Genomic DNA, 25,803 nt, shown 5'->3' with positions numbered 1-25,803 from the left:
GACTGTAATGATGCTGGATGTTTCACGTGTTAGCAGGTTTGGGTTTATACTCGGTCTTTTTGGTGTTTTATGTTTGCTGTACTTACACACAGCAGTGTAAACACTGATGTTTAGCAAATGTCATGTTTACCACATATATCGCTTAGTAAGGATGCTAAAAACACACAAACCAGACAAAAAGTGGGGGGATCCCCAGTGTTTCGAGGATGTGTCACCTTGAAAACTTGTAGCAATGTCTCAGCGACCCACTTTGAACCACAAAGAGAAGTTGTCAGGGAATCATTAAGGTCCCTATTACTCATTCATTAGAGAGAATACATATCAGTTTAAAAGCTGCTGAGATTTTAAAGTATATTAGACAAACGACACAAGGGGCCTAATCTGTGTCACATCAAATGTCCCATAGTCTGGTAGCCAGGCTGACTTTTCAACATCACCAAACAAAGACCTGCAGCTACTTTCAAGCATCATTTTGCAGCAGAGTTTCATCATTCAGCATGACAAAACATGTCAGTAGACATTAGTGAAACCATTCCTTTCTTCTATATGCGCTTTTTTTTTCTGGCTTCAGAGGAGTGGGAAGTCCCATTCGAGGAGATATCGGACCTGCAGTGGGTGGGCAGCGGAGCCCAGGGCGCCGTCTTCCTCGGTAGATTGCACGGCCAGGAAGTGGCTGTGAAGAAAGTGCGGAACATCAAAGAGACAGACATCAAGCACCTGCGGAAGCTCAAACATCCCAACATCATCACCTTCAAGTAAGCAGATGTGATCACTTGGCTTAGGTGGAAATAGAGAGGCTATCAATAATGGTTTCAGTCATTTTGAATAGGAAGAATGTTCTTTGATGGAATAAGATGAACATTTGGGCACTTAAGCTTTCATTTGTCTACATTTGTAACGGCAAACATTGCAAATTCAAACATAACCTTTCTTTACTCTGTCAGAGGTATCTGTACCCAGGCTCCTTGTTATTGTATCATCATGGAGTACTGCGCCCAGGGACAGCTGTACGAGGTGCTGAGAGCAGGGAGGAAGATCACGCCATCCCTGCTCATGGACTGGGCCATGGGCATCGCTGGAGGCATGAACTATCTTCACCTCCACAAAATCATCCACAGAGACCTCAAATCACCCAAGTGAGCTTTTTCTTTTTCTTTTTCTTTTTATATATACATCTAAGTTTAATTTTTTTTAAATTTACGTTTTAGTGCATTATAGAAACAGTGGAAGGGTGAAGAAGCAATGAAAGAGATGCAGTGACTTCTAGATTAAAAGAAAAATAACAGAAGTGGGTCTTTCTCCATTCTGTTTGTTTTAAATAACCCACAAATGTTAATGCTTTACCCTTTGAAAACCTACTAGGAGAGGTTTTTGTCATATTTCAGACTTCTTATAAATCAAAATACTGGGTTTGCATCAAAAGTTAGTGAGGCTGGTCTCTGCCTTGCAGCTACCCTTGGAAAAGCCCAGAAAGTATTCTAATGGTTGTTAAATGTCTTTAATGCTGTATAAGAGTACAAGGAGCTGGTCACATGTTGTCTTTGTGGGGGAAAAAGTTCAGATTTGTGATGCTTATATCCCAAACCACAGCTTCAGAACCACTACTTTAGTTAATTGCAATTAACAGCTATGATCATTTGTATGATTTGTGAGGAAATTAATGTGAAAGTCCCCAAATGCCTCACCACTGGTCAGGGTTTGACAAAACATGAAGTGCTAATGTGTTTTATTACTGACTGTTTAAACCTGATGGATGGGATGTTTCATTCCAGCATACTGATCACCTATGACGATGCAGTGAAGATCTCTGACTTTGGCACATCTAAGGAGCTCAATGACAAGAGCACTAAGATGTCCTTTGCTGGCACTGTAGCCTGGATGGCCCCCGAGGTCATACGTAATGAACCGGTCTCGGAGAAGGTGGATATTTGGTGAGTGTCATAACTCCTCTGAACTGTCCCTTTGCATTATTGAAATTTTACCATAAGAGTTTTCTTATCTGTCACCAAATCAACACAGAATCTCATTAGTTGCCGTCTACTACGGTGCAGAGTGAAGGATCCTGTTCCCAGCCAATCTTTTCAGCATTACAATATCTCATTACATGAAATTCTATAGGGTCTCTGCTATTTCTGATGGGTTGCCCTCTTATGAGCACTGATTTTTTTTTCCCCCCTCCACACTCTCTGCCTCTCTTTTTCTCCTATACTGTATTCCTCCACCAGTCTTCCTCTGTGTCCTGAAAGAAACGCTAGCTAATTTAATAATTGATTTGCCAGATGCTGCAGTGCTCAGGAGAGGCTGGAATAACCTTCCGAGCCTATGGATGCTTTGGCCCAGAGCCAGCAGTGCATTAGCAGAGAAGTGAAAATAGGATTAAAAAGCTTTTGATGTAGAAGCAAAGCAAAACATGGGTGTGTACTGCACAGTTTTGTTTAAATATATGTAAATCGCTTAGCAGTACTGTTTCTGACAGGAGTGCCGGAGGAGGAGAGGCTGTTGTTAAGGATTTACATGTGTTGTACATATTTGATTTAGTTATGACATACATTTCCTGAATGTTTTTAACGTTCTTCACGAGTCGAGAGAAAAAGACTTCCACAAATAATTTCTAAGCCAAGGGGAAAATACATGCAGTGCCTTGGGATCATCAGTACATATTCTCCTTTAATATAAAAAATCGTGAACATGGAGATGGAAGGACTCATTTTGAAACACAACATCATAAACCAACCTAACCTTATGTTAAGGTGCTGTTGGCACCTTGGATATTGTACACGGTCTCCATCGCAACCCAGAGAATCACCAGCAACAGACTTTCCTTAGTTACCGTCCCCACGGGTGCGCTCTCTTCTTCTTCTAGTGCTAAACTGAAACAGTGAAGCGTAATGGAACAAGTGTTATTATGGCTCTTATCGGCTGTATTTCTTGAATCGTTAAAATGATTAGCGAACATTGTTTCTTCCAGAATTAATTAAAATATCCCATAAAACATTAGAAAAATTAGAGCTGGTTCACATGATCCACAACTTCCTACATAATCCTTATTTATAAGCCAGAGTTGAAATGGTAATGTTGAGGACTGCCACTTTTAATGACATCATAGATGAAATAGGAGCAGAAAAAACATCAATACTCTGTCATTTCTTTAAAAGTAGTCGTCAGAAACGTTTCTCCAGATGTCTTGAATGTCATTCAAAGCTCTTCTTTCTGCCTTTTTCTGCCTTTCTATGCTGTATTTTTTTTATTTATGACAGAATCTTTCAATAAATCTCTTTCAATAAATTCCCATTTTCCTTCCTCCTGCTGCTTGCTAGATATTTTATCTTTCATGGCCAGTTCTCTTCAAACCTTAGAGACGATTGTGTGAGAAAATCCAGTAGATCTGCAGCTTCTGAAATCTATGAGTACTTCCCTAAATGCACCGAGTTTCTTCCATGTGATTGGCTGGTTATATATTCAGTATATAAGGGGAATTATAGGTTCGCTTTAAGTTTAACTCATCAAAGACTCCCTATAAGGCACTGGAGCTTTTGCTTGTGGTATCCATCAGAAACAGCTGCTGGAATAGCTCAGAAAGCAAGATTTCCTTCTCACAGGAAGTTAAAAGTGTGACATTTCTGTGAGGCTGCCTTTTATCTGCCAACTTCACATCTTTATCCAAATGTCTGGAGGAAAGAAACATGGCTCGTATCTCTGCAGGTCATTTGGTGTTGTGCTGTGGGAGATGTTGACAGGAGAGGTGCCGTACAAGGATGTGGACTCCTCCGCTATCATCTGGGGAGTGGGCAACAACAGTCTGCAGCTGCCCGTGCCCGACAGCTGTCCAGAGAGCTTCAAACTGCTGCTGAGGCAATGCTGGTGAGCAGACGTGAAGGGAGACGAAATTGGAGGGAAGAAAAAAGATAAAATCGTTGAGAGGAAAGATGCTTTAAGAAGGTGGAAAGAATAAATGTCACACACAGAGGGGGACGCTAATAAAGCCATGATTTAAACTGTTCACAGGAACTGCAAGCCCAGAAATAGACCTTCGTTTCGACAGATTCTCCTGCATCTGGACATTGCCTCAGCAGATATATTGTCAACCCCACAAGAAACTTACTTTAAGTCTCAGGTAAGCTTCTTTTGCCCTTTTTATAGTTTCATTATTCTCTTCAGACAATCTGACCTGAATGGAAGATGCTCACATGCTTTCTTACGTTTCTTTTTAGCTTCTCTCTCTTCTCTCTCTGTGCACTCACAGGTGTATTGTTATAAGATTGACCCAAGGAAATATGAACCAGACCACAGAGACGGGCCTTTTTGTTAAGCATTATTTTTCAGAGCCAGTTTACACAACGTTGGGGTCACCCAGTAAAATTCAGACCTTGTAGCTTATTTTTAAACCAAATAAATATTGAGAATATGAGCTCTGTATGTCTGTTTGAACATCAGCCAGCATCACTAACAGTCATTTGTGGCATTTGTTCCCATTGTGCTGCGTAACTACAGCCAGAGCAGGCAGCTGCACACATGGGAGCACTAATAATACCTGTCCTCTCATTCACAACATATTATTGTGAGTTCCTCAGTCTCTGACCGTAGATCAGGACTCGCATGTAACAGGGAATAAAGAAAACATTTTACTGTCTTCGTGATATCACAGTGTAGTTCAGTAACACCGGGTGTCTGCCTCTGAGTGCGCGTGGAGACGCAAGGATACGACAAACATATTCGACCTCTGCAAACGAAACTGGATGAAGGAGAATCACAGATGTATAATTGTGTGGAAGATATGTTGTTGCTCAGCCATGCGGATCCATTTATAACTCAAGCATGTATAATTATGAGACACGCTTGTGCACACAGACTCACAAAATAAATAAGATTTTCTGTCCCTTTTTAGAGTAATCCACTGCTTCTCCCTCTGGTTATATCTCATGGTGCAAAACATAAACCTCTTTCATTTTCTCCACTTATCCTTGATCCTTTATTTCTCCCTGTCCCCCTTCCCCCCCCTGCAGCCCTCTGCAGTTTCTCCCCTCTCTGCCCCATAATGGATTTTTCTTGTGACGTTAGAAAGAAGTATTTGCTGCTGGAGTGTATTGATTGGTTTAATGGTAGGGAGCTGAGAGCAAGGAGAGAGAGGAGAAAGAGGGGGACTGGAGACAGGAGACTGCAGAGAGTCCATTAGCTTAATAAGAAGAGCATCCTTTATGCACAGATATACACACACATGCACGTGCATGTACACACACACACTCATAAATCTGACTTCCCTTCTCCTTTGATATGACAGGTATCAGATAACAGCTGTCATCCTGCACTGTGTACAAAAAAAAAGTGTGTACTGCATTTTTTTGTGGTGGGGGGGGGTTTGGGGTTTTTTGCCTTTCATGTCAATTCTTGTTCAGTTTTGCTCCATCAGTACTGATTATCATCTGATAGCCTAATGGATTTTGTCTCAGTGATATATACACGAGTCGCTGTGCAAATTATGAGGGTTTTTTGGTAGAAGATCAAGGTTGGGTTTACTCATAGCATTGAAATCATTTTTCATTAAGCTCATTTTCATGACTCATAAACTTGAGTCATATAAATTATCTCAGTGACAAACAGGAACTGTTTCATCTTCCAAGTGTGCAAATCTAATAAATGCAACAGTTAAAAAAAACAGAAAGAAAGGAAAAAAATGTGAATGTGCAATGAAGCATGTTTGATCACCCCACTGTTCTACTACAGGCTGCTGACCTCTGGTGACTTTATTAATAAAGGTGGCTCTGGGTTTTTGAATGTCTGTACATGCATGTATATTTTAAATTTAATAGCAAGTGCAGCATTTTATCAGGTTGACAAGGATGTTTTTCTACCTGATGTTATAAACTGTTCATTTGCACTTGCACTCGTTCTGATGGATATGTGGTGTTTTGTGTGTTCTGCCAGGCGGAGTGGAGAGATGAGGTGAGACATCATTTTGAGAAGATTAAGTCCGAGGGCACGTGTCTTCACCGGCTGGACGAGGAGCTGATAAAACGGCGCAGGGAAGAACTGAGGTAAGATATACCTCAGTAAGATTGATATTATCATCTGTATTAGTTTATATTTGGCAGTGTAGCTCTGGGCTTCAACTTCACCGTTTTTCGTGTAAACACATGGAAAGCTGGAGGCAGACAGAGCAGTAGGAACTGAACAGAGTGAACTTTACTGACTGCAGATATGCCTTTAATTCAGAAACAACAGGAAAAGCAAGAGCTGGGGTACAGGTGGGTTGTAAAGTGGCTTGCAGATGCTTAACAAGTGAGAATACACCCTCTATGATATTTGCCAACTGAATGTGGAGACGGGTATTAGCTGATTTGGGACTGTGGCTGAACTAATGCTATAGTGGATTTATGTGAACATCACAGCCTGTATTAAAGTGGAAGTGATATTGAAAGCAGCAAAGGTTGATTAATGGAAAACAGAATGTAAATCCAAAATGTAGAGCAAATAATCAGTTTCTATATACTAGGTGTAGTAGGTAAGTATCAGTATTGCCTATTTATAGCCTTCCCCTACTTTCTTCCCCTCGCAGACATGCACTGGACATCCGAGAACACTACGAGAGGAAGCTGGAGAGAGCCAATAACCTCTACATGGAACTGAATGCTATCATGCTGCAGCTGGAGATCAAAGAGAAGGAGCTGCTTAAGTATGAAGACAAACTTAAATTTTTCTTTTTGCAGACTACAGGGTGTATCAGAAAAAATCCTCTGATGTCAAAATGCCATATTTTTTAAAGTAGAGGGCACAGACTGAATATAAAGTAATTATATATAAAGAAATTGATGGCTTCACTTATTAAAATACCCTAAAAGCTTTTTAATACATCAGCATCGGTGAAGTAAATAAAAGACGGAAAAGTGAATCTGAAATGTGACATAAGTGGCCATTACATATATAGTCATACGAGGCTATTGCATGTCATAGGCCGCTCTCTTATGCTCAGTGACATCCATTAAAGGGGTATTGACTTTGTGTTTAAACATTAGGAGGGAGCAGTCACTGGACAAGAAGTACCCAGGCTGCTTCAAGCACCACAGTACCAGACAGTCAGCCTCCTCCAATTCCATGGAGAAGCTCATGAAGAAACGTAATGTACCTCAGAAACTGCCCTCGCACAGCAAGAGGTGAGGCGACAAGGAAGATGTCTCGTCCTGTAGTTTATATAGCAATAATTTGCTAATAACATTCGTCTGTGTTTGTCCTTTCCAGGCCAGACTTACTAAAGTCAGAGGTCATCCTCCCTAAGCTGGACTCATCCATGACCCAGGTCACAATCCCCAACAAGGGCTCTACCTCCCCCGGTCGCTCACGCCGAGGAAAACCTCGCTACAGAAAGGCTGGAAAAGGCAGCAGTGGCGACCTGGCTCAGCTGAAAGCCACTCTGTCCTCGTCTTTAGCAATGATCAATGCAACCTCGTCTGTTCCCAGCAAGCACCGTCTAGACCCCAGCGCAGCCCTCAGGGGCTTACAGCATGACCTTCTACTCAAAAAGATGTCCTCCTCCAGCCCCGATCTTATTTCTACCACTCTGGAGGTCGAGGGCAGGAGGAAAGGCCAGGTGAGATCAGGGCTGGACAGAGCGGGCAGTCAGAGCGCCTCAGCTGGGCTGGAAGAGAGCAGAAGGACTGATGGGCCAGAGCGGGGCCCTGACGTGGGTGTAGGCGGGGATGACTTGGCAGAAACGCCTCCACGCAGTGATACACCGAGCGAAGACGCGGCATCTATTCCTTTTTCCAGTAGCCCTGACTCCCCTTGTGGCAGAGGAGCAGCGGCGGGCAGGGCGTCCGCACTCGGGAACACTCGTGTCACCCACGAAGGTGAGGAGAAGGAGGAAGGGACGGTGATTACACGCTCGCCCAGAAGTCAACGGCTTACGCCTTCAGCACTGCTCTACAGGGCAGCAGTCACACGCAGTCAGGTGAGAATTTAATACAGCTTGTATGTCAACATATTTCTGTCTGAAGCTCGGAGCCATAAATCTCAACCTAAATAGCACAGACGTACACCAACATATATCAGTATTTCTGTCCATATTGTATCAAAGGGCTCTTTAATCTATTCAGAATTATAATTATAGGAGTTCACCTTTCGCGGTCTTGCTGTTTTCGCTGATTTTTTTTTCTCTTGTGCACTTTTGGATGCTTTTTTTTTTTTTTTTTTTTTTTTTTTTACAGCGCATTGTATTCTGCATCCCGATTGGCTGTAGACCATTGTCAATCTCGTGCCATGCCTCCTGTACAGGATGCGTTCAGCTTGTCAAATTTACATAAATCTTTGCTTGCTAGCAGTGTGACTCTGAAGTGCTGCACTGTATGTTTGTAAGTTTTCTTCCCAACGAACACAACAATCTCAACAAGAGAGAAAAGTGTGAAAATGTTTATGCCTGTCTGAGAAAAGTTTATAAAGTGTGTCGTGAGGGGTTTTACAGCCTTAAAACATCTATAATTGTAAAAATATAAAGTTGGCTACTTCGTGGATTTCACTTATCGCGTGTTATTTTAAGAACGTAACTCCCACGATAAACAAGGGACCACTGTGTAGTATTTTCTGATTTACTGAGTGATGAAAAGAGATGCGTTTGAATACCGAAAACTTGAATTTATGTACATGAACACTACATCAGGAAAAAACTTGAGGTTTCACATTAATATCTGTTGGTTTAAATTTCTTCTCTATTCAGCTACAGTGTCTCCCCTTACTTTGCTCAATATACAGTCACCGGACACTTTATTAGGTACCTCTTTCTAGTCTTGGATTAGGTTTCTTTGTCCTTTGCAATACATTCAATAATGTGTTGTAAACACTGATCAGAGATTTGGTCCATATTGACATGATAGCATCACAATTACTGCAGGTTTATCGGTTGCACATCCCAAATCCCCCCTTTCACCGCCTATTAGATTGAGATCTGGTGACTGTGAAGCCCATTTGAGTACAGTAAAACTCATTGTTATGTCTAAAAAACCAGTTTGAGATGATTTGAGCTTTGTGACATGGTGCGTAAGCTTGCCATCAGCCATCAGAGGATGTGGTCATGATCAGGAACAATACTCGGGTATGCTGTGGGTTTGAAACGATGTTCAGTTGGTACAAGGGGTCCAATATGTGCCCAGAAAATATCTCCCACCCCATCCTGCTTTTGCTTTATCAGTAAACATGGGATGAATCCAAGCTTTCATGTTGTTTACACTAAATTCTGACATTACCATCCAAATATTGCAGCAGAAATTGAGGCGTGGGAGCATTTTTTTTCAATCTTCTATTTTCCATTTTTGGTGAATGTGTGCAAATCACAGCCTCGGTTTCCTGATCTCAGTGGACAGGAGTTAGCACATGGTGTGGTCTTCTGCTTCCAGGATTGATGTGGTGTGCATTCAGAGATGCTCTTCTGCATGGCTTGGTTGTAACAAGTGGATATTTGAGATACTGTTGCCTTCCTATCAGGTTGAAGCAGAGAGATGATTGTGCAGAAAAATCGCTGTAAATCAGCAGTTTCTGAAATACTTAGATCAGCCCGTGTGGCACCAACAACCGTGTCACATTCAAACCGTGTCACTTAAGTCACATGATGCTGTTTGAACTTCGGCAAGTCATCTGGACAGGCCCGAATGCCCCGAGCTGCTGCCATGTGATTGGCTGATTAGATATATTCGTTAATGAGCGCAACTTCCTTCTTTCCATTAGGTGCAACTCATTTAGATAAACACAACTAACACAAAAAACTCGAACCTTAGTAAAAAGTAAAAAATTCAGTGGGATTACGGTCCAATGAATTTGGAGTCAGTTATTGGTTCTTGTGCACTGACTGCTCACGTGGTTGCACCTTCAAAAGTCTGTTTTATGTGTTCTAGCCGAATAGCGTGAGATTGTTTTATCTATTCTCAGACTTATCAGACATCTCAGCTCAATTAAGTCTAATTACAGCACATTGGAAAATGCTTTTTCTCCACAGAGACGTGGAGTGTCATCAGAGGAAGAGGAAGGAGAAGTGGACAGTGAAGTGGAGTTGCCGAGGAGACGGTACTTAGTGCATTTTCATACCGCTGCTTGTTGTGTATCAATATCTGTATGTACTATCCTTTAGCCATGGTCACTAACATACTTGCGGATTTTCATTAAAATGCGTATTCTCATATTGCGTACCCTTTCAGGCGGCCTGTGAGCATCACCAAATGCCAGTCCCTGTCGACCTTTAGCTCAGAGAACCTATCGGTTTCGGACGGTGAGGAGGGCAACACTACTGACCACTCCCACAGCGGTACGCCCGACGTGGTCAGCACCAACACAGACGAGCGACTGGATGACAAGAGCGACGACCTGCTGTCTCAGGGCTCGGAGATTCCTGCTGACCCGTCTGACCCGACTCAGCTGGGCTCCGATGGTCTGTCTGAAAAAGAAGCCATTCTGCAACAAGTCAAGACGCAGCTCGCCTCAAATGACCCCAATTATGAGGTAAGGCAGAAAGAGTGAAATGTAGTATAGAGGTCTGATATCTGCCAGATACACAAACATCTTTTCTGGCAAGGAGATGATAAATTATCCTTCTATAATCTGTTCATTTTCTGACTCCTGATTTTCCTCCAAACCAGGGCCTGTATGATGACTCCGACTGTGACAGTGCAGAACTGGACCATTCGTGCACTGCAGACCCCAGTCAACCTCCAGCCAACTGGTGAAAACCGGGCACCTCTAACCCACTCCACCACCTGCAGACCTGGCCTCTCAATACCTCCTTCACTCTTAGAAACTCTGAGTCATTATCAGGGACATCGCAGAGAGGCAGGAAATTGAGCAATGTGTTCTTAACCACATATCCTGGTTAAGGAAACAAAAAAAAAAAAAAAGGAAAGTCGCATTTCCTTTGGAGATGAATGCAGCACGGCGATGTGACAGCACCTTTTGTTCTCTGAAATCGCATCAAATGACACCTCAGCGACACAAGCTTCGATCAAAGAGGCGACGTCTGCACCGTCTGTTGTCATGTTGTTTTCATGTCCTCCATCATAATTCATGTCCGTTTTTTATTTTTGTCCTAATGAAAATGATCATGAAACTATTTAAATGTCACGATCACTGGAGACGACCAGTGTCGCTCTTTTTACTTATAATTTATGAAATCTTCTGACTTGTCGTCTTTAAAAAAAAACAACAACTTATGCACTGTTTAATTTATTAGAAAGAAAACAATGTTTACATCTTTTTGTGCCGTTTACATTTTTATTTATAAATCGTGTCATAGATTACGTTTCCATTTTCTACTTCTGTTTTTAATATCGGTGTAAATATGGGATGTAAAATGAACAAATTTTTAAAATGTGAGATTGTATAATTTAAGGTGCTGATGTTTCTAATTAGGTGGAACTATTTTATTTGAAGCTCTCGGTAGTAGAATGTACTGTAGCTGCTGTTCATGTCCGAGCATCCAAACAGGAAAAGGAGGAACAAACATGTGAACAAGGAAAAGCAATATGTCTGCTCTGGTCTCACAGCCGGGTTCTTTTAGGACAGATGAGCTTTTTTAAAAATACTTATCGCACGTGTTTACTGTATTTAAAAATGCAAGGTCATTTTAAAACATATTCCCCCGTTTATAGCATTGAGAAAAAGCATGCGAGTGAAATAGTAGGGACACCTTACTGAAGTCAAACTGTGTCTCGGCTCTAACATGAGAACATCTGCAGAAATTTACACCCTCCAGTACCGAGTAACTGAAGGCACAAGAAACGCCAATACAGATCCTACAGCGTGGTAATTTTAGAAGCCGAAAATCATTTATGCAAAAACCCGTTTGTGTCCAGTAACTGATTCATCTCTGGCAGAAACATTACATCTCAACATTTATCTCTTTAAATGTGAACATTTTGGACCCAGACGTTGCCATTTTCATGCCTACTTAATTTGGCCAATTTTATTTATAGTCTACTCTCAACATAATCATCGGCCTCGCCGGCTGAAAACTTCGCCATCCAATGGTTATTTTTCACTCTTGTAAGGGCTGCGTCATAAACTGTGACACCTAAAACCCTTGTTTGTGTTTGTTCTCCTTGGCAAATGTCCTTAATGTGCGCCTGAATCTGACCGTACAACAGCACATCACGTTATTCCATGAATCCATGACTGATCAGGTCACACTCTATAAGCTAAAAATACAAAAAGGCAGCTTATTTTGTTCATCTTTGAAAAGAAAGAAAGAGACAGGTTATCTTTTGCAGTTTATATTTGTAGAAAGATTTTACAGATTGTGGCCCCCAAGGTTTGAAGCTAGAAATCCTCCTGCAGGATTAAAATGTTGCCAAAAAGCAAGACTACTGCCCTCTATTGTCCAATCGTGGAGGTACTCATGTTTCCCATGATGCTCACTGAAAGCAACCCTGTTAAATGTTGGCATTTTATACTGCATTATCGTAACTATATTTAAAAAAAGAAAAAAAATGAAATGCCGTTAAAAATAAATTCAAACTTGTAAACCAAACGTGTGGTTTCACTCTCCTTTCACACGGTGACAAAACTCGCGAGAGGGTTTGTGGTTTAAGCATTTCACATCTTTATTTCTGTATTCTTTTTAAACAACGTGGCACCCAGATCTACAGTCTCAAAGGAAAAGAAATAAACGTGCACAAAAGTTTTTCCTTTCCTGCAAATAAAAAATAAATTCTTGAGCAGAGCAAAGAGCAGGAAACTAGTGTTAACGCACAACCTTTTCTACTTCCAGAGCATCAGTGATTTCACTTCTTAGCCTCATTACATTTAACAGATCAGTATCCAGGAGTTCACCCCCCCCCCCTCCCACCACCCTACTTTGGTAGTTAAGAAAAAAAAATATTTCCTCCATTTAAAACAAATATTCCAACTTTTAGTATATAATCAGTCTTTACAAAAAAAGCGAGGAGAACCCTCTGCTTCCAATCCCTAAAGCCGACCCCAAATCCCCAAAAAACAAAACAAAACCTCCCATCCCAGCAAAATATCAACACATGATCTCAGGACAGGAGCGGGAAGGTTTAGGAATGACATGTAAAAGGGAAGAAACGTGACATGCGGAGTCATACACACTTTAAATTATCTGGATAAATTCATCTGAGTGTTAGAACATTTACTAAATAACCAAATATAATTTGTGACGGTGCATGTACAGCTACGTGTTCTCGTCAGTGACACAAGTGCAATCCATGTTACAAGCACTTCAATTGAAACAGTGACAAAGGGGGAGAATGCTGTGTATATCTGAAGCAAGTAAGTACAGGTATTAAATGGACAAACTGACAGGTGGATCTCAGAGAGGGGAGGAGAAAAACAATTTTAAAAAAAAGGAGTGGGGCGTATATAAACACAGAATAAAACAGTCACTCTATTCTTATTTTTGATACTTTTTTATTTTTCCTTTTTTGTCTTTTCCTTTTTAAAGAAAAAAAAAAAAAAAAGCTGACTGTACAGAACTAAATCTATGTCTATTCAGAGTTTTTCCAACTCATGTCTCTGATGGCAAAGAAAGAAATGGAAAGAGCGAGATATCCATCAAGAAAAGAAAAATGCCTAAACAACAAATCATTAAAACCTCTGACTGGACTCCAAAAAGGGAATTTAAAACCTAATCATTTGCTTTGTATGACTAAAACCAAAACAAAGAAAATAAATAATGAACTCAGTGGATCAAATCAGTGGCGGTTGACATAATTTTTTTTGCTTTTGTTTTTTTTTTTTTTTTTAAATGAGGAAGAGGCAGTATAATATATAAACTCTTAACTTGGATAGTTGCATTGACTGCTTAATCATAGCCGATGATATAAAAGTGAGATTTAGTGCAGATGCAGTGTCTTATCAGTTGGCTGCCAGTCCAGTGGCCTCAGAGGAAAGCCTGGAGAAACAGACAGAGACACCCAGAGAGCAGGGAGGGAGAGAGTAAGGCATGCAATCAGACAGACAAGATAAACAACAATATCATTATGTACATTTATATATATTACTATGATAAAATCATCTGGATTCATTTAGCAGGAAAATTATGATTATACGTAGAAAAACAAAAATTAGATGTTCAGTTTGAGCTCCTGCTGCCAGTGAGAGGGTCTCTTAACCAACAGCTGATCAAACTTACTGGTTTGCAAATGGAGCCGCATTAAAGAACTGGTCAAGAGTTGGATGAGATGATTCACTCTGGTGCCACTTGATACAGCCCTTCTAGGTTAAATGAAACTCTGCACAGCACAAAAACTGCAACCGAGAGGAAACCGCAAGCCCGACTCTCTGCAACCACCACATCACAGTGAAGAATATATGAAGGGCGCTATCTGAAAACTCAGATGCCCTCATAACCCAAGTTTCACAAGCCAAACAAACTCTGCACAGGCTGTGGATGCATGCAAATAGTCTCTATGAAGAGAAAGAGGAGGACTGCTTTTCCCTAAATGTAATGTAAACAGCCAATTCAACGTCAGGTCAACTCCAGGCCTTAACAGCTGGAGTCCTGCAGGTTTTAGATAACACCCTGAGTCAAATGATTAGTTCATTACCAGGCATTTGGAGAACTTCAAGAAATATTGAGGAGGAAATTTAGCCATTTAAATCAGCTGTGATGGATCAAGGACACATCTAAAACCTGCAGGGACACCGGCCCTCGAGGCCTGGAGTCGAAAATGCATCTGCACTTGTAAACAATTACAGGCACACAGAACTGGAAATGCTGAACCGGATAACTGTTATCTGCTATCTGGCCCATGTGGCTACAGCGGAAGCCCTGAATAATTTGCGGCTGCCCCTGAAGACCGAGTCTGCAGACTAGCCGACGAGATCAAAGCCTGCCTAATGCCTTATTGTTCTAAAACCCGAAGCTACTCGTTTACAGCTCTGTGTGACAAAGGAAAGCAGTGACACTTCACGTTATGAAGCTGAAGTCTTCTTTCGGATGCAATCGATCATCTGCCTCCATCTTACCCTATCCCTGGGATCCTCACCGAGCCTCTGCATGTCATCCTTCACTACATCCATGAATCCTCGTTGTAGTCTCCCTCTTTTATGGCAGCTCCATCTTCAACATCTCCAAACCATACATCGCAGCAGGCCTCACTACCGCCTTCTAACCCTTCTCTTTCACGCTTGCTGCTATTCTTTCATCACTCATCTCCACCCCGCCTGCACTCTCTTCTTCACCTCCCTCGTCTGTTGCTTTGGATGGATGACCCCGGGTATTTAAACTCATCTACCTTCACTACATGTCCGTCTTGCTTTTACCGACTTTCATTCCTCTTCTGCACAGTTCACACCTCCACCGAATCTGCCTACAGATCACAATATCGTCTGCAAATATCACAGCTATGGAACTAATATTTACATATTGGTGAATTTCCTTTCTTAAAAACCAGCTAATGAACTAGGCTGTTCATTTATGTAGAGTCGGGCTTGTCATTTCTACCATGAGATAAAATAGTCTAAGGAACTCTTGGCTACAGAGTGTGCTTCATACAAGATTAATGAGAGGGCTAGGTCTTCTCATCCAACTCTTTGCAAGAAGGTGACCAGATATTCCCTAAAAGATCAAATTATTCCTTTCATGATTTGCTAAATCAGCTGCTTTAAGCTAAAGCAGATGGACGTTTTTGTATTTGTACCAACATGACAAAAGGATGATTTGGTGGCTTTGATACCTGAGGGTACTTTGAATTAATTTCTTACATAAGCAAAAATAATAATAATAATAATAAAGTCATCAAGATGCAATCCATTACAACAGCTAACAACAGTCACTTAAAATTCACTACAAGAAAACTTCTCATAAATACAATGTGACATCTTAAAGAGAGCCGCTACCTGAGCAGAGCTTACACAAAGAGAGAAATGCTTCAGTTAATCAGTGAAATAATTCCCTGTCCATGCTAAGTTCAAAGTTGTTCAAAAATATAATGCACTCAACATGTCATTTCTTTAGCAGACGAGTGAAGTCAAGCTACAGATTATCTATCTTAGAAATATGGCGTCGTCGACCATCTTTCTGGCTTTGTAACAATGGGCTGTTCGGTAGTAAGCGTGGCATGGCACAGCCAGATACAAAAGCAAGTGCAGGTACGGACAATAAGGAGCATTGTCGGTACTTCAGTAGTAGATGACTTATGTTTCCTCGGTTAGTAAGGGGAGAGCCTTCGCCTTTTAGACTTGGAGCCCAGCTCTGAGGCAATTTTGGGCTCAGTGGGAATTGGGTGTGCAGGGTTACTGGCCCCGCTGACAACATGGAGGGCCAGGAGAGGGAGGGGCTTGAGACTGAGGAGACTCGACACACAGGCAGGAGAGCTGGGGAGCAGGGAATCGGTGGAGGAGGTAGAGGAGGAGGAAGAGGAGGAGGGAGGAGGCGGCCCTGGAGCCAACAAGGACAGAGGAATGGAGGCTGTGGGGGGCACCACACAGGAGGAAGAGGAGGAGGAGGAAGAAGAGAAGGAGGAGGTAGCAGCAGAGGAGGTGGTGGTGGTAGTAGTAGTAGTGGTGGTAGTAGTAGTAGTAGTAGAGGTGGAGGGAGGGCACAGGCTGGTCTGTTCAGGGTTCAAGGAGGAGGAGGGAGGAGGTTTAGAGGACTCTACACTGTAGAAAGAGAGACAAGGAGAGAGGGACAACACAGTCGGGATGGGTCACAGGGCAGGCTGGTGAGCAATGGGTGGGGGGGATAGGGGCAGGAGGAGGGATGGGGGTAGGGTGTAGGGGGAAAATCACTCAGGGATGTGACCAAAACACGAGACAGAAAGCATCAGTTACAAATCAGCAAGGAAAAATAAATAACATATCTAGTGATGGATCAGTGTGGGAGGACAGAAAAAAGAAACCGACACAAGTGCAGACTGACAGAGAGCTAGCAAACACCACAGTGATGGTTAGGAGTTAAAAGAAAAGCCAGTAATCGCTACAATCAATCATCTGCACATAAATCCAAAGAGTAAGGGTGGATGCAGTCGAGCTATCTGTGTGACAAAGTAAATAAAGCTTTTCAGTAATTACTGCAGCTGTGCGGCATTAGTGGAGTGAAACGTGCTGAAAGATTACATTTAAACAGAAAATAATCTTTCAGGCACGCCCACGTGACCCGACTTTTACATCTAGCCCCTGCAATTTCAAGTAAACCACCCCGGTGCAGACAAATAAGTCGACTTAAGCTGAAACTAACCCCATGACTGAATCAATTACCCATCTAGAGTTAAAGTTCTTTTCTTTATTATCTCACCTGGCGTTGATGAGGTACTCCGCCAGACTAATGCTGGCAGGCGAGCCTGTGATGGTAACCTGGCGGTCGGTCGATCCATCCACTGGATTTGCAATCTTGATCTGGGCACCTGACATTTGCCTGATCTCGTTGATCTTGGCTCCCTGGCGGCCAATGATGCACCCAATAAGCTAGTGGAGGAAAAAAAAAAAAAAAAAAAGAGAGAGAGCGAGAGAGAGATACAGATGACTGATCGCTGCGATTATGCGTATGTGCGTCTAAGCAGGGCCTGCTCACTCTTAAACAGCATGACTAACAAGAAGAAAAATCCTCCACAGATGAAGCACTGGGCCCCACTAAAATTCTGTGGGATTTAAATCTGTAATAAATGCATGATTTAAATCAATGCAGGGGTAGCAAAAGATACAGAGTCATGTGAAAATAGTTTTCAAAGTACTCTTTGCAGTCCTGTTTTTGGGGGGGGGGGGACCCAGTACAACCGATGACTCAGTAGCTCACTGAACCACTTTTAGCAGCAGTAACCTGGAAGCAGTCGCTCTCTTTATGACTTCATCTGTGCCTTTTGGCCTGCTCTTTTTTACAACGTGGCTTCAGTTAATCAAAGTTTATGGCAATTCCTAAGTTTCTTAAGGTGCTGCCACAACAGATTGACATCTAAACTCTGAGCCACTGCACACCAATTCTTTTCTTTTTCAGCCATTCTTGTTGTAGATTTACTGCCGTGCTTGTACGAAGCACATTTGGCCAAGCTTTATCCGTCAGACAGACGGCCTCAACATTTGACTCTAGAATACTTCGGTATTCACACGAGTTCATGGTAGACTCATGCTTGACACTTTGATTATCAGCTACTGGCTGCTCCTCAGCCTCTTAATTCCCATGGAAGCTGTAAGGGTGTTTTCACAGGAAAGCATAGAGTCCTGTGATATTCTCCTTGTTCACATGACTAAAAGTCCTAATTCTTAAACTTTGTGTCCAGGTGGTCAGGAGGTTTCGGGTACATCTAACATGAAATGTAGATTTCTAACCCACAGCAAGTGGGTGTCATATGCAAACCCTGCCCGAACTACCCAGGCAACTCCATCAGCCCTAACAACAGTAAAAATGAGCCTGAGCAGGACCATTTACTGCGGGTTGCTGCATTTGAGAAATGAAAAAAATAATAAAGATTTAAAGATAATGTGTGAAAAAGTCTTTCTAGTCTTCAGACACAACCAATGATGCTTCCACTGACCAACATGCAGTGTTATTTTTAATAGTGTTTGGGATGAAATTCACTTCCTGAAGGACTTACATCATTTGGAATGGTCATCTCATGGGAACTGGTTTGAGCAGAAGCATCCATCCCTGACAAAGAAAACATGAAAGTGCTTTAAACGAACCATAAAGAGAAGGTCCTTAAGATACATGAAGCATAAAGCAGGTAAAATTGTAATTATGATCATTTTTAAGTCACCAAAATCAATTTGAAATGAACTCATTAGCTAATTATACTACGTTACTGACACAGTCAACTCACACTGACTCAAGATCGAAACGATTTGTTAAAAGGCAAAAAATTAAGATGTTTGATTAGAAAATAACAAAAGACCACACGGGGCTTTCCACACGTCAGCTGCTTTTCTGTAAACATGTGAGAAATGCCCTCAGTGTGTCATCACAACCACCAGCAGCTGTCATTACATCTAGTTTAGCAGTACAGGATGTGTGAACGTGCGTTTTGTCACGTTCTGTGTTTGATCTGTAAACCTGGGAATTTTAAAGACTGAGCAGTTAAAATGTTGCATTCAAAGCCCGTGGGCGTTGCGGCGCTGCATACCAGTGAATCCCTGGTTGCTCGGTGCAATGGGGAACGGGCTCTGCTGCATAGCCAGCTGGTGAAGCTTGGTGAGCTGTGGAGAGATAGCAGCAGAGGAAGACTGTGAGAGTGAGAGAGAAGGCAGGGAGAGAGACGGAGGAAATGGAAAACACAGGAAGAGGAGGGGGGGAAAAAAACAGAACGAGAATCACAATCAGTAAAGACAGATACACAAAGATTACAAGGAGATTTCACACAAATCACTTAATTTTGTGATGTGAGGACCTCTAATCCTTCATAGGTTTACTACATAGCTCACTGGTGTCTGACAATGTGAATTATGGCTTGTCTATGTAAGGTACCGCATAGGTATTCCTCCAAGGAGCAGGCTGCATGTCTTGGTAAAGCTTTCTCGCAGTCTTCAGGGTCAGGACAAAGTCACACTACACAAGGGACGAAGTTCCCAATATGCAGGTGATTTCCTAACCAGCAACAGTACACACCTGAACATCTTAGCATGACTCTGTACCAGCAGCACAGGAACTTCTAAGGAAGCGATTATGTGCGTATGAGCCAAAACTGCCAGAGTGAGCAATGACTAACTCATTATGTAATAATAATAATAATAATAATAATAATAATAATCATCATCATTAAGCATAATTAAACTGTATAAGTGTTACAAGTCTTTATTTTGTCTCTGGCTGGTACCTCCCTGCGCTGATGCCAATAGTCAGTGGCAGGTATGACTAATTATACACAGTCTATCACATCCAATGCTCCTGATGGAACTCATTAAAAAAGAGAGAGAAAGATTAATTGAATCAAGCGACAAGTGGCCATTGTAGAAAGTAATTATGAAGGGGGAGAAAGGAGAGAACAGTACGTTTATCTAGGACAGATTAATGAAGCAGACATGTGAAACAAGACAGCACAAAAGGGAAAAGACAGAAAAGTGAGCAGCAGGAACAGTTTACAATTCATGCAACAGTGGAGAGTCTGGACCAACAAACAAACGTCTGTCTAAAGAACAACTATCACCAGTGAATGTATGAACTACATAGAATAACACTAACAATAGTATGTCAGCGTAAGGTAAAATAAAAAACAGGGGCAGGTTCAGCTACAATTACAGGCTGTAAAATGTGGTGGGGGCGGGTGGGCAGCTGTACATATTGTAATTATGGGTGTGGGGGGGGTCATATAAAAATATCTACTGCACTTACATCTGGCTGTGGAATTGCGTGCTGTCCTTGTACGGCATATGCCTGAAACAAATGAAAACAAAGCTTTCATAGGCCTCACATCTGATTTTGTTGGGCAGCTCATTTCTCCAGCAACAACACTCTTGGTAAGCAAATCTCTCTCAAAACACATCAAAGCCTCGTTTGCGGCCTGAAAAGCCAACAGAACCTTTCATCGTCTAGCGTCACCAAACCCAATCTGGGAACTTGTCACAGAGTCTGCTGTGGGAAAGAGCCAATTTTCTGGGCCTTCTGCTAAATGCAATCCTCCTTTTTCAGTCCACACAGACTGTTCCTGCTCACAACTGAATGTGAAACAAATCATGAACATTCATTTCCAGATATCCATCTAGAGATGGAGCTAAATATAACTACTGCAGTCACACTTTGACGACAGGAAGGTTAATTAGCTCATCAATATCTCTTCCCCATCATAAAGTCGCAGTTACTAACAACACGCATGAATCAGTGTGTTGGTTAGGCATGTTACATGTTATGGTAGGACAATTATGACCCAGTACTACTCAGCCAGCAGGTTTTGGGAATGAGTACAGAATAAATATTAGGAAAAAACAGAAAGAAGAAGAATTCAAAAAAGGAGGCTTTGCAAATCTAACAGGTCGATAAGTAAACCTAGAAGATTTAATGTGTTCTGTTTCAAGATTTTTATCATCAAACAAGACCTAAAAACCAAGCTATAAGATTGCTTGCATTAAGTCAGGGAAAGCCAAAGGGATAATATTAAAATAAGTATCAAAGTGATCAAAATAGATTCCTTGTCCAAAGTCTCCACATTTCTAGGAAAAAAGGAAATATTTAGAGGCGTTACAGGAGAATTACAGAAAATCAAAGGAGAGATTTTTTTTATCAAAAGAAATGTAAAAAAAAAAAAAAAAAAAAAAAAAAAAAAAAAAAAGGTGTTTAGAAGGATAAAAAGAGCTTTAATGTTAGGCCAACAAGCACCAGAAAGCATTTTGGTTCAGACCAACATTAGTAGGAAATAGACCACCTCACTTCTGAAACCTGATGCTCAAAACAATGAAAAGCTCCATGGAAATGGGAGGAAATTCAAGGCTCTGAAACAAAAATCTTTTATTCTAGGTCTGCTGTGTATGGCTTTAAAAAAAAAAAAAAGAAAGAAAAAAAAAATTAAAATTAGCAGATACCGTTGTCTAACCTAAATCCATCCGAGCTGCTCTTTTACCTGCTTTCATGATCTTTCCCCTTTCATCTTCTTCTGACTTAAGTATCTTTTCATCACAAATCAGGTTTTCCAAGTATGTAACAAAATCCATAGTCAAATATCTCACACACACACAAAAAACCCAAACTCTGGCATCTACTGATTCCCTCCAAAGTATCGCATGTACCTGTCCGCCTGCAAAGATGACAGGTGATCCTGAAGGCTTGGGTCTGTAGGGGATAGTGACCCCCTTAGGGGGAGACTGTACAAAAGACAAAGGATCTGTTAATACACTGATATCCATTTTATCATAATGTTTTACATCTGTTTATATAATCATTAATACAGATTAAACACAGCTGCAGTGTAACAGTATCTGTGTTTTTATATATACAATAATATCAGCTCAAACCATAAACTCTTGTCCGAGCCTAATAAACAGCTGCTGAAAAGCCGAGAGATCATATATCTGAAACGACGACGAACAGCCACTTCATCTGCTTCACTGCTTACCTCAAGCATGACCACACAGATCTGCTTGACGCACTCAATTATCGACTGGGGAGTGCCAGCAATGGTGATGGCACGCTCCGTGGAGTTGGGGAGCATGTCTCCAGCCACTTGTACCTGAGCACCGGTTGACTGAAATACACAAATGAAAGAAAGTGAGATGCAGAGACAAGTGTTGCCTTATAACCTAAAGCAGAAAGGTGACAGTTGGCTGAGGTTGAAGAGAACACAGTTTTTGTAGTGCACACCTCTCGAATTTCCTTGATCTTGCATCCACCTTTTCCAATAAGCGAACCACACTGGCTGGCAGGCACCACAATGCGTAGGGTGACCGGGGGCTTGCTGGTAGCTGTGCTGTTTGTCATCGAGCTGCTGATATCCTGATCAACAAAAAAACAAAACATTTGGGTTCATTCACATTCTGACTGGACTAGTCGTCGCTTTCTTCCTCTCTGAGGTCAGGAAAAAATGGAATCTACCTCTTCCAACTTTTCAATGATCATGGAGAATGCTTTAAATATGGCAGTGGTTGGACCTGCCAATGTAATGATCCTCTCAGGACAATTGCCCTCTGAGATGTTGATGCGAGCTCCGCTCTACAAAGAAAAGTAAAGAATAAAATGAGTGATCTGGAGCCTTTTGTAGCCTGTTAGTAAGTATAACTTTACATATTACTGTTTGCTACTATATACAAAAAAAGAAGCTGTGTGTAAAACACCTCACCTCTTCTCTCATCTTCTTCACAGATTCACCTTTCTATTTGGAGACAATAAAGACAAATTTAGTATAACTTAAAAACAGATCTTCGATGACTGAAAATGAAAATTGTTCATTTAAACAGCATCTTACCTTCCCAATAATGCTTCCAACTTCCTAAAAAAGGAAAGATCACATGTTATTAGCTTGAATTTGCCTTTTATTACCAGAGTTTCAAAGCTCCCAAGACACGGTCTGCTTAGCTTATAGGGAATTAAAAATAAATAAATTTAGAGACACAAAAAGTTATTACTTTCATTCCTTTATTAAATCCTCAGTTGTCACAGTCATTAAATAACGATGGATTTTTCATTAATCTCCTGCTGATCATTAAAACTCCTTCATCTAATCGTCTTTAGAACATTTGGCCTGATCCATCATGAACATCCACATTTGTATGTCCGGTCTGTCTCCACATACTCAACAAATGAGATCCAGGAGGCAAACTAGCACACAGCATCTGTGGGTTTCTTACACTTCTCCAGGCTGCGGTAAGATGCTACAAGTTAAGGAGCCGACTGCGAGTTGGCCCCATGCAGAGCATAGGCGCAGCTTTGCAGACCATCATCTACATGTTGTAGGCGTTTACTGTCACCAGGTGGCAATGTTAAAAATATTTGGAACAACCGGCCTGCGGGCTATTCTTGTGTCTGCTGTCGTTGGGTTTTTTCAGCCTGCAGGAGAAGACCCAAGTCAGAACATAACACGTTCAACCTACGCATATCATCACAACCATCCCGCTACATGCTGCTGGTTTTTCAAGGACTGCAAGCAAGCATGTCTGCATAGGCATATCCATAATCCTTCGCTTTGCCAAGCCAAATACCAATGCAAACACACACAAATGTGGTAGCATAAAGTTTTTGGAAAATCTTTTTGTCTTCCTTGTTGACATGACATACCAACATTTTAAACCACCATTTAAAAACTAAATAAATTTAAAAAAAACAACAACAAACAAACAGGCTACTCTGGGACCCAAGAGATGCCACGTGTGGCTTTTGCACTGTCATAAAGCCAGATCGATTAGTGAAATTAGCATATTCTGTTTACCGATTTTAGATTTTAATACATTGGACAGTGATGCCATGAATATATTTGTGTAATATCATTTCAGCAAACACTTAAACGGGAGATTTTAAAGGTATAAACTAAAGCTGAGTCATAAGTGAAAACACTTATTTTGGTATGCAGGATTGTAACACTGAGGCAATATCCCTAGTCATCCTACTAATGTCCCTGCCTTCAGTATATCTCAGGGGGAGGCTTAATTTTCATAAATAAAACGTCATACACTATCAAATGCAGACACAAGCTGTCAATGGATGACCTCACCTTCCCATGCATGAGCAGCCTAATGGTAAGGGTGACATTGAGCCCGCCTTCAATCACACCGGAGTCCATGACTGCAACTGCAGGTCAGTACAGAACTGAGGTCTTTGGTCACTGAGATGGATCTAAGGAACACAGAAAAATATGCACACATTAAACTAGAAATATGGTGTAGAGTGAGCCGCCATTCATTAAATGAGACAAATATAATCTAAAATACTGTTCCAAGATGCTGGTAAATAAGCACACCAAGTATTTCGCTATTGAATGTTGAAGGCCCGTAGATCCCATTCACCCATCTTACTAAGCAATTATCTTACTAATTATACCAACTCACAACATTAAATTTTGAAATTGAAATTTCACGAATCTGTTGGCTGAATGAATACGGCCTGATAAAACAGTTCCAAACATATTGTGTTTGTGTGACATTTAAAAAAAGACTAATTCCACTTCGTGACTTTAGAGGATTCGAAAAAATAGTCCACAATAAATTTGGGAGATAGCATATGCTAACCTTAATGCTTATGAATACTGATGCGTACTAAGATGAATCAGACAAATATGGCCAAGGACTTTTACTAGATTCTCCAGGGTAGGTGAATTTACTTCCAACTATCTGAATGCTGCTTATGTGACTCTAAACAGGCGCTGGAAAGGCCTCGATGTTAACTAAAACACATATAGCTTATACGCTAACGATGCCTTAATCATTAGCTATGCAAGTTTATCAACAAACATGCGGACACGCTCGTCACGAACCGGACCTAAATTTCATAAAACACGCACACAACAATTTTCCGTGTAAAAAACAAGACATTTAGTGGCACACTTTGGCCGTGTTGTTTTAGTTAAACTCAAATCATTTAACTATTAAAAACTAGTTGTGAACCTGTTAGCCACTTAGCATTGTGGTCGAGCTGGAAAAATGAATGGAGCATGCGTGCGTTACTTAGCTAGCTAGTTAGCTAGCTTAATTTGTCAACGTTACAAAACAGCTGGCTAGTTATCGGTGGTCTTCATAGCGAGGTAGATTGGTCCAGTTTTAATCAAGTGTAGGCGATAAAGATGATAAAACATGCCCATAAAGGAGACATTAAAATAAAACTTCCCCCTTGGCTAGCCAAGCTATTGAGCTCAGTCAGCACGGAGACTGCGTGCTCATCATCACGCGGCCTGTTAGCACGCAGAGCGAATCGCGGCTAACTGCTGGGCGCGATTTCTTTCCGCGACTTCTGATCATAATAACAAATATAAAAAGAGCAAACAGCGAAATCAAACTCACCTGACTCGTGCGCTGATAGGTGATCGGGGGGAGGGTTGGGGTTGTAAGGGTAGAAGGGGAGAGGTTCGGGAGGGTAGAAACCCGGGGGAGAGTTTAGAAAGGACTCGGGGAAGAGGGAAGAGTGATGTGAGATCGAGCTCCACTCCTTTAAACAAAGACAACAAAATTGTGACCTCTGAACTTTTCCCTTTCACCCATCACAAACCCCGACTCCTCCCCGAGTGTGACCTATTTTTTTCGTAAAGCACGCCCCAATAAAATGTGGGACAGTTTGCGACAACATGGCAGGTTATTTGAAAGGACATAATTTAAAAAAATAAATAAATAAGAGTTATGCAATACAGTGCACTGCTAAATTCGTTTTGAAAACGAAAAGCCAGTTGATGGGAATAACAGACTGTCTACGTGTTTTATCTGTTTATATAAATTAACAGAAAAAGTTTTAAGATATCTTTCAGATTTCTTGCAGTT

General features: G+C 41.4%; 2 protein-coding genes across 7 annotated transcripts in view; one reads left to right on the top strand and one right to left on the bottom strand.

Annotated features, from left to right (window-relative positions):
- The window catches only part of LOC147331329 (mitogen-activated protein kinase kinase kinase 12-like), a 28,255-nt gene extending 15,759 nt beyond the window's left edge, over positions 1–12,496 (top strand). For all 3 annotated transcript variants that reach the window (XM_086293608.1, XM_086293606.1, XM_086293609.1), the window contains exons 3-14: positions 572–755; positions 945–1,136; positions 1,773–1,931; positions 3,703–3,861; positions 4,006–4,114; positions 5,923–6,032; positions 6,554–6,670; positions 7,011–7,148; positions 7,234–7,942; positions 9,977–10,044; positions 10,176–10,476; positions 10,614–12,496. In XM_086293608.1, the coding sequence (XP_086149734.1) occupies positions 572–755; positions 945–1,136; positions 1,773–1,931; positions 3,703–3,861; positions 4,006–4,114; positions 5,923–6,032; positions 6,554–6,670; positions 7,011–7,148; positions 7,234–7,942; positions 9,977–10,044; positions 10,176–10,476; positions 10,614–10,700 (2,333 nt within the window). In that variant the 3' untranslated portion in view covers positions 10,701–12,496. The remainder of the gene's footprint in view (positions 1–571; positions 756–944; positions 1,137–1,772; positions 1,932–3,702; positions 3,862–4,005; positions 4,115–5,922; positions 6,033–6,553; positions 6,671–7,010; positions 7,149–7,233; positions 7,943–9,976; positions 10,045–10,175; positions 10,477–10,613) is intronic.
- Positions 12,497–12,544: 48 nt separating this feature from the next.
- On the bottom strand, positions 12,545–25,533 carry LOC147331328 (poly(rC)-binding protein 2). 4 transcript variants are annotated; one of them, XM_086293610.1, is made up of 13 exons: positions 25,333–25,520; positions 24,051–24,172; positions 22,809–22,832; positions 22,683–22,715; positions 22,439–22,555; positions 22,208–22,339; positions 21,963–22,091; positions 21,637–21,711; positions 20,249–20,290; positions 19,044–19,143; positions 18,519–18,571; positions 17,225–17,394; positions 12,545–13,879 (listed from the first exon to the last, which is right to left on the bottom strand). In XM_086293610.1, the coding sequence occupies exons 2-13, from the start codon at positions 24,117–24,119 to the stop codon at positions 13,843–13,845; spliced, it is 981 nt and encodes a 326-aa protein (XP_086149736.1). In that variant the 5' UTR covers positions 24,120–24,172; positions 25,333–25,520; the 3' UTR covers positions 12,545–13,842. The 4 variants fall into 4 exon arrangements, with proteins under 4 accessions (XP_086149736.1, XP_086149737.1, XP_086149738.1 ...); XM_086293611.1 differs by having other exon boundaries at positions 19,044–19,116; positions 25,333–25,519; XM_086293613.1 differs by lacking the exon at positions 12,545–13,879 and adding an exon at positions 13,888–16,590 and having other exon boundaries at positions 25,333–25,533.
- Positions 25,534–25,803: the final 270 nt, after the last annotated feature.

The sequence above is a fragment of the Aulonocara sp. 'chitande type north' Nkhata Bay genome, linkage group LG5, assembly GCF_057382095.1.
Source record: "Aulonocara sp. 'chitande type north' Nkhata Bay isolate Kocher_YH1m ecotype deep benthic linkage group LG5, A_spYH_male_GT1.1, whole genome shotgun sequence".
Taxonomy (NCBI): Eukaryota; Metazoa; Chordata; class Actinopteri; order Cichliformes; family Cichlidae; genus Aulonocara; species Aulonocara sp. 'chitande type north' Nkhata Bay.
The sequence above is the reverse complement of the archived record's forward strand: the minus strand, read 5'-3'. Positions and strand labels throughout refer to the sequence as shown.

Coding starts and splice junctions, on each gene's coding strand:
- LOC147331328 (XM_086293613.1), bottom strand. CDS start 24,119: ATGGACTCCGGTGTGATTGAAGGCGGGCTCAATGTCACCCTTACCATT. Junction 18,572..19,043: donor GAGCAACCAGGGATTCACTG/GTATGCAGCGCC, acceptor TTTCTTTGTCAG/GGATGGATGCTTCTGCTCAA. Junction 17,395..18,518: donor AGATGACCATTCCAAATGAT/GTAAGTCCTTCA, acceptor TTCCTCCACTAG/CTTATTGGGTGCATCATTGG.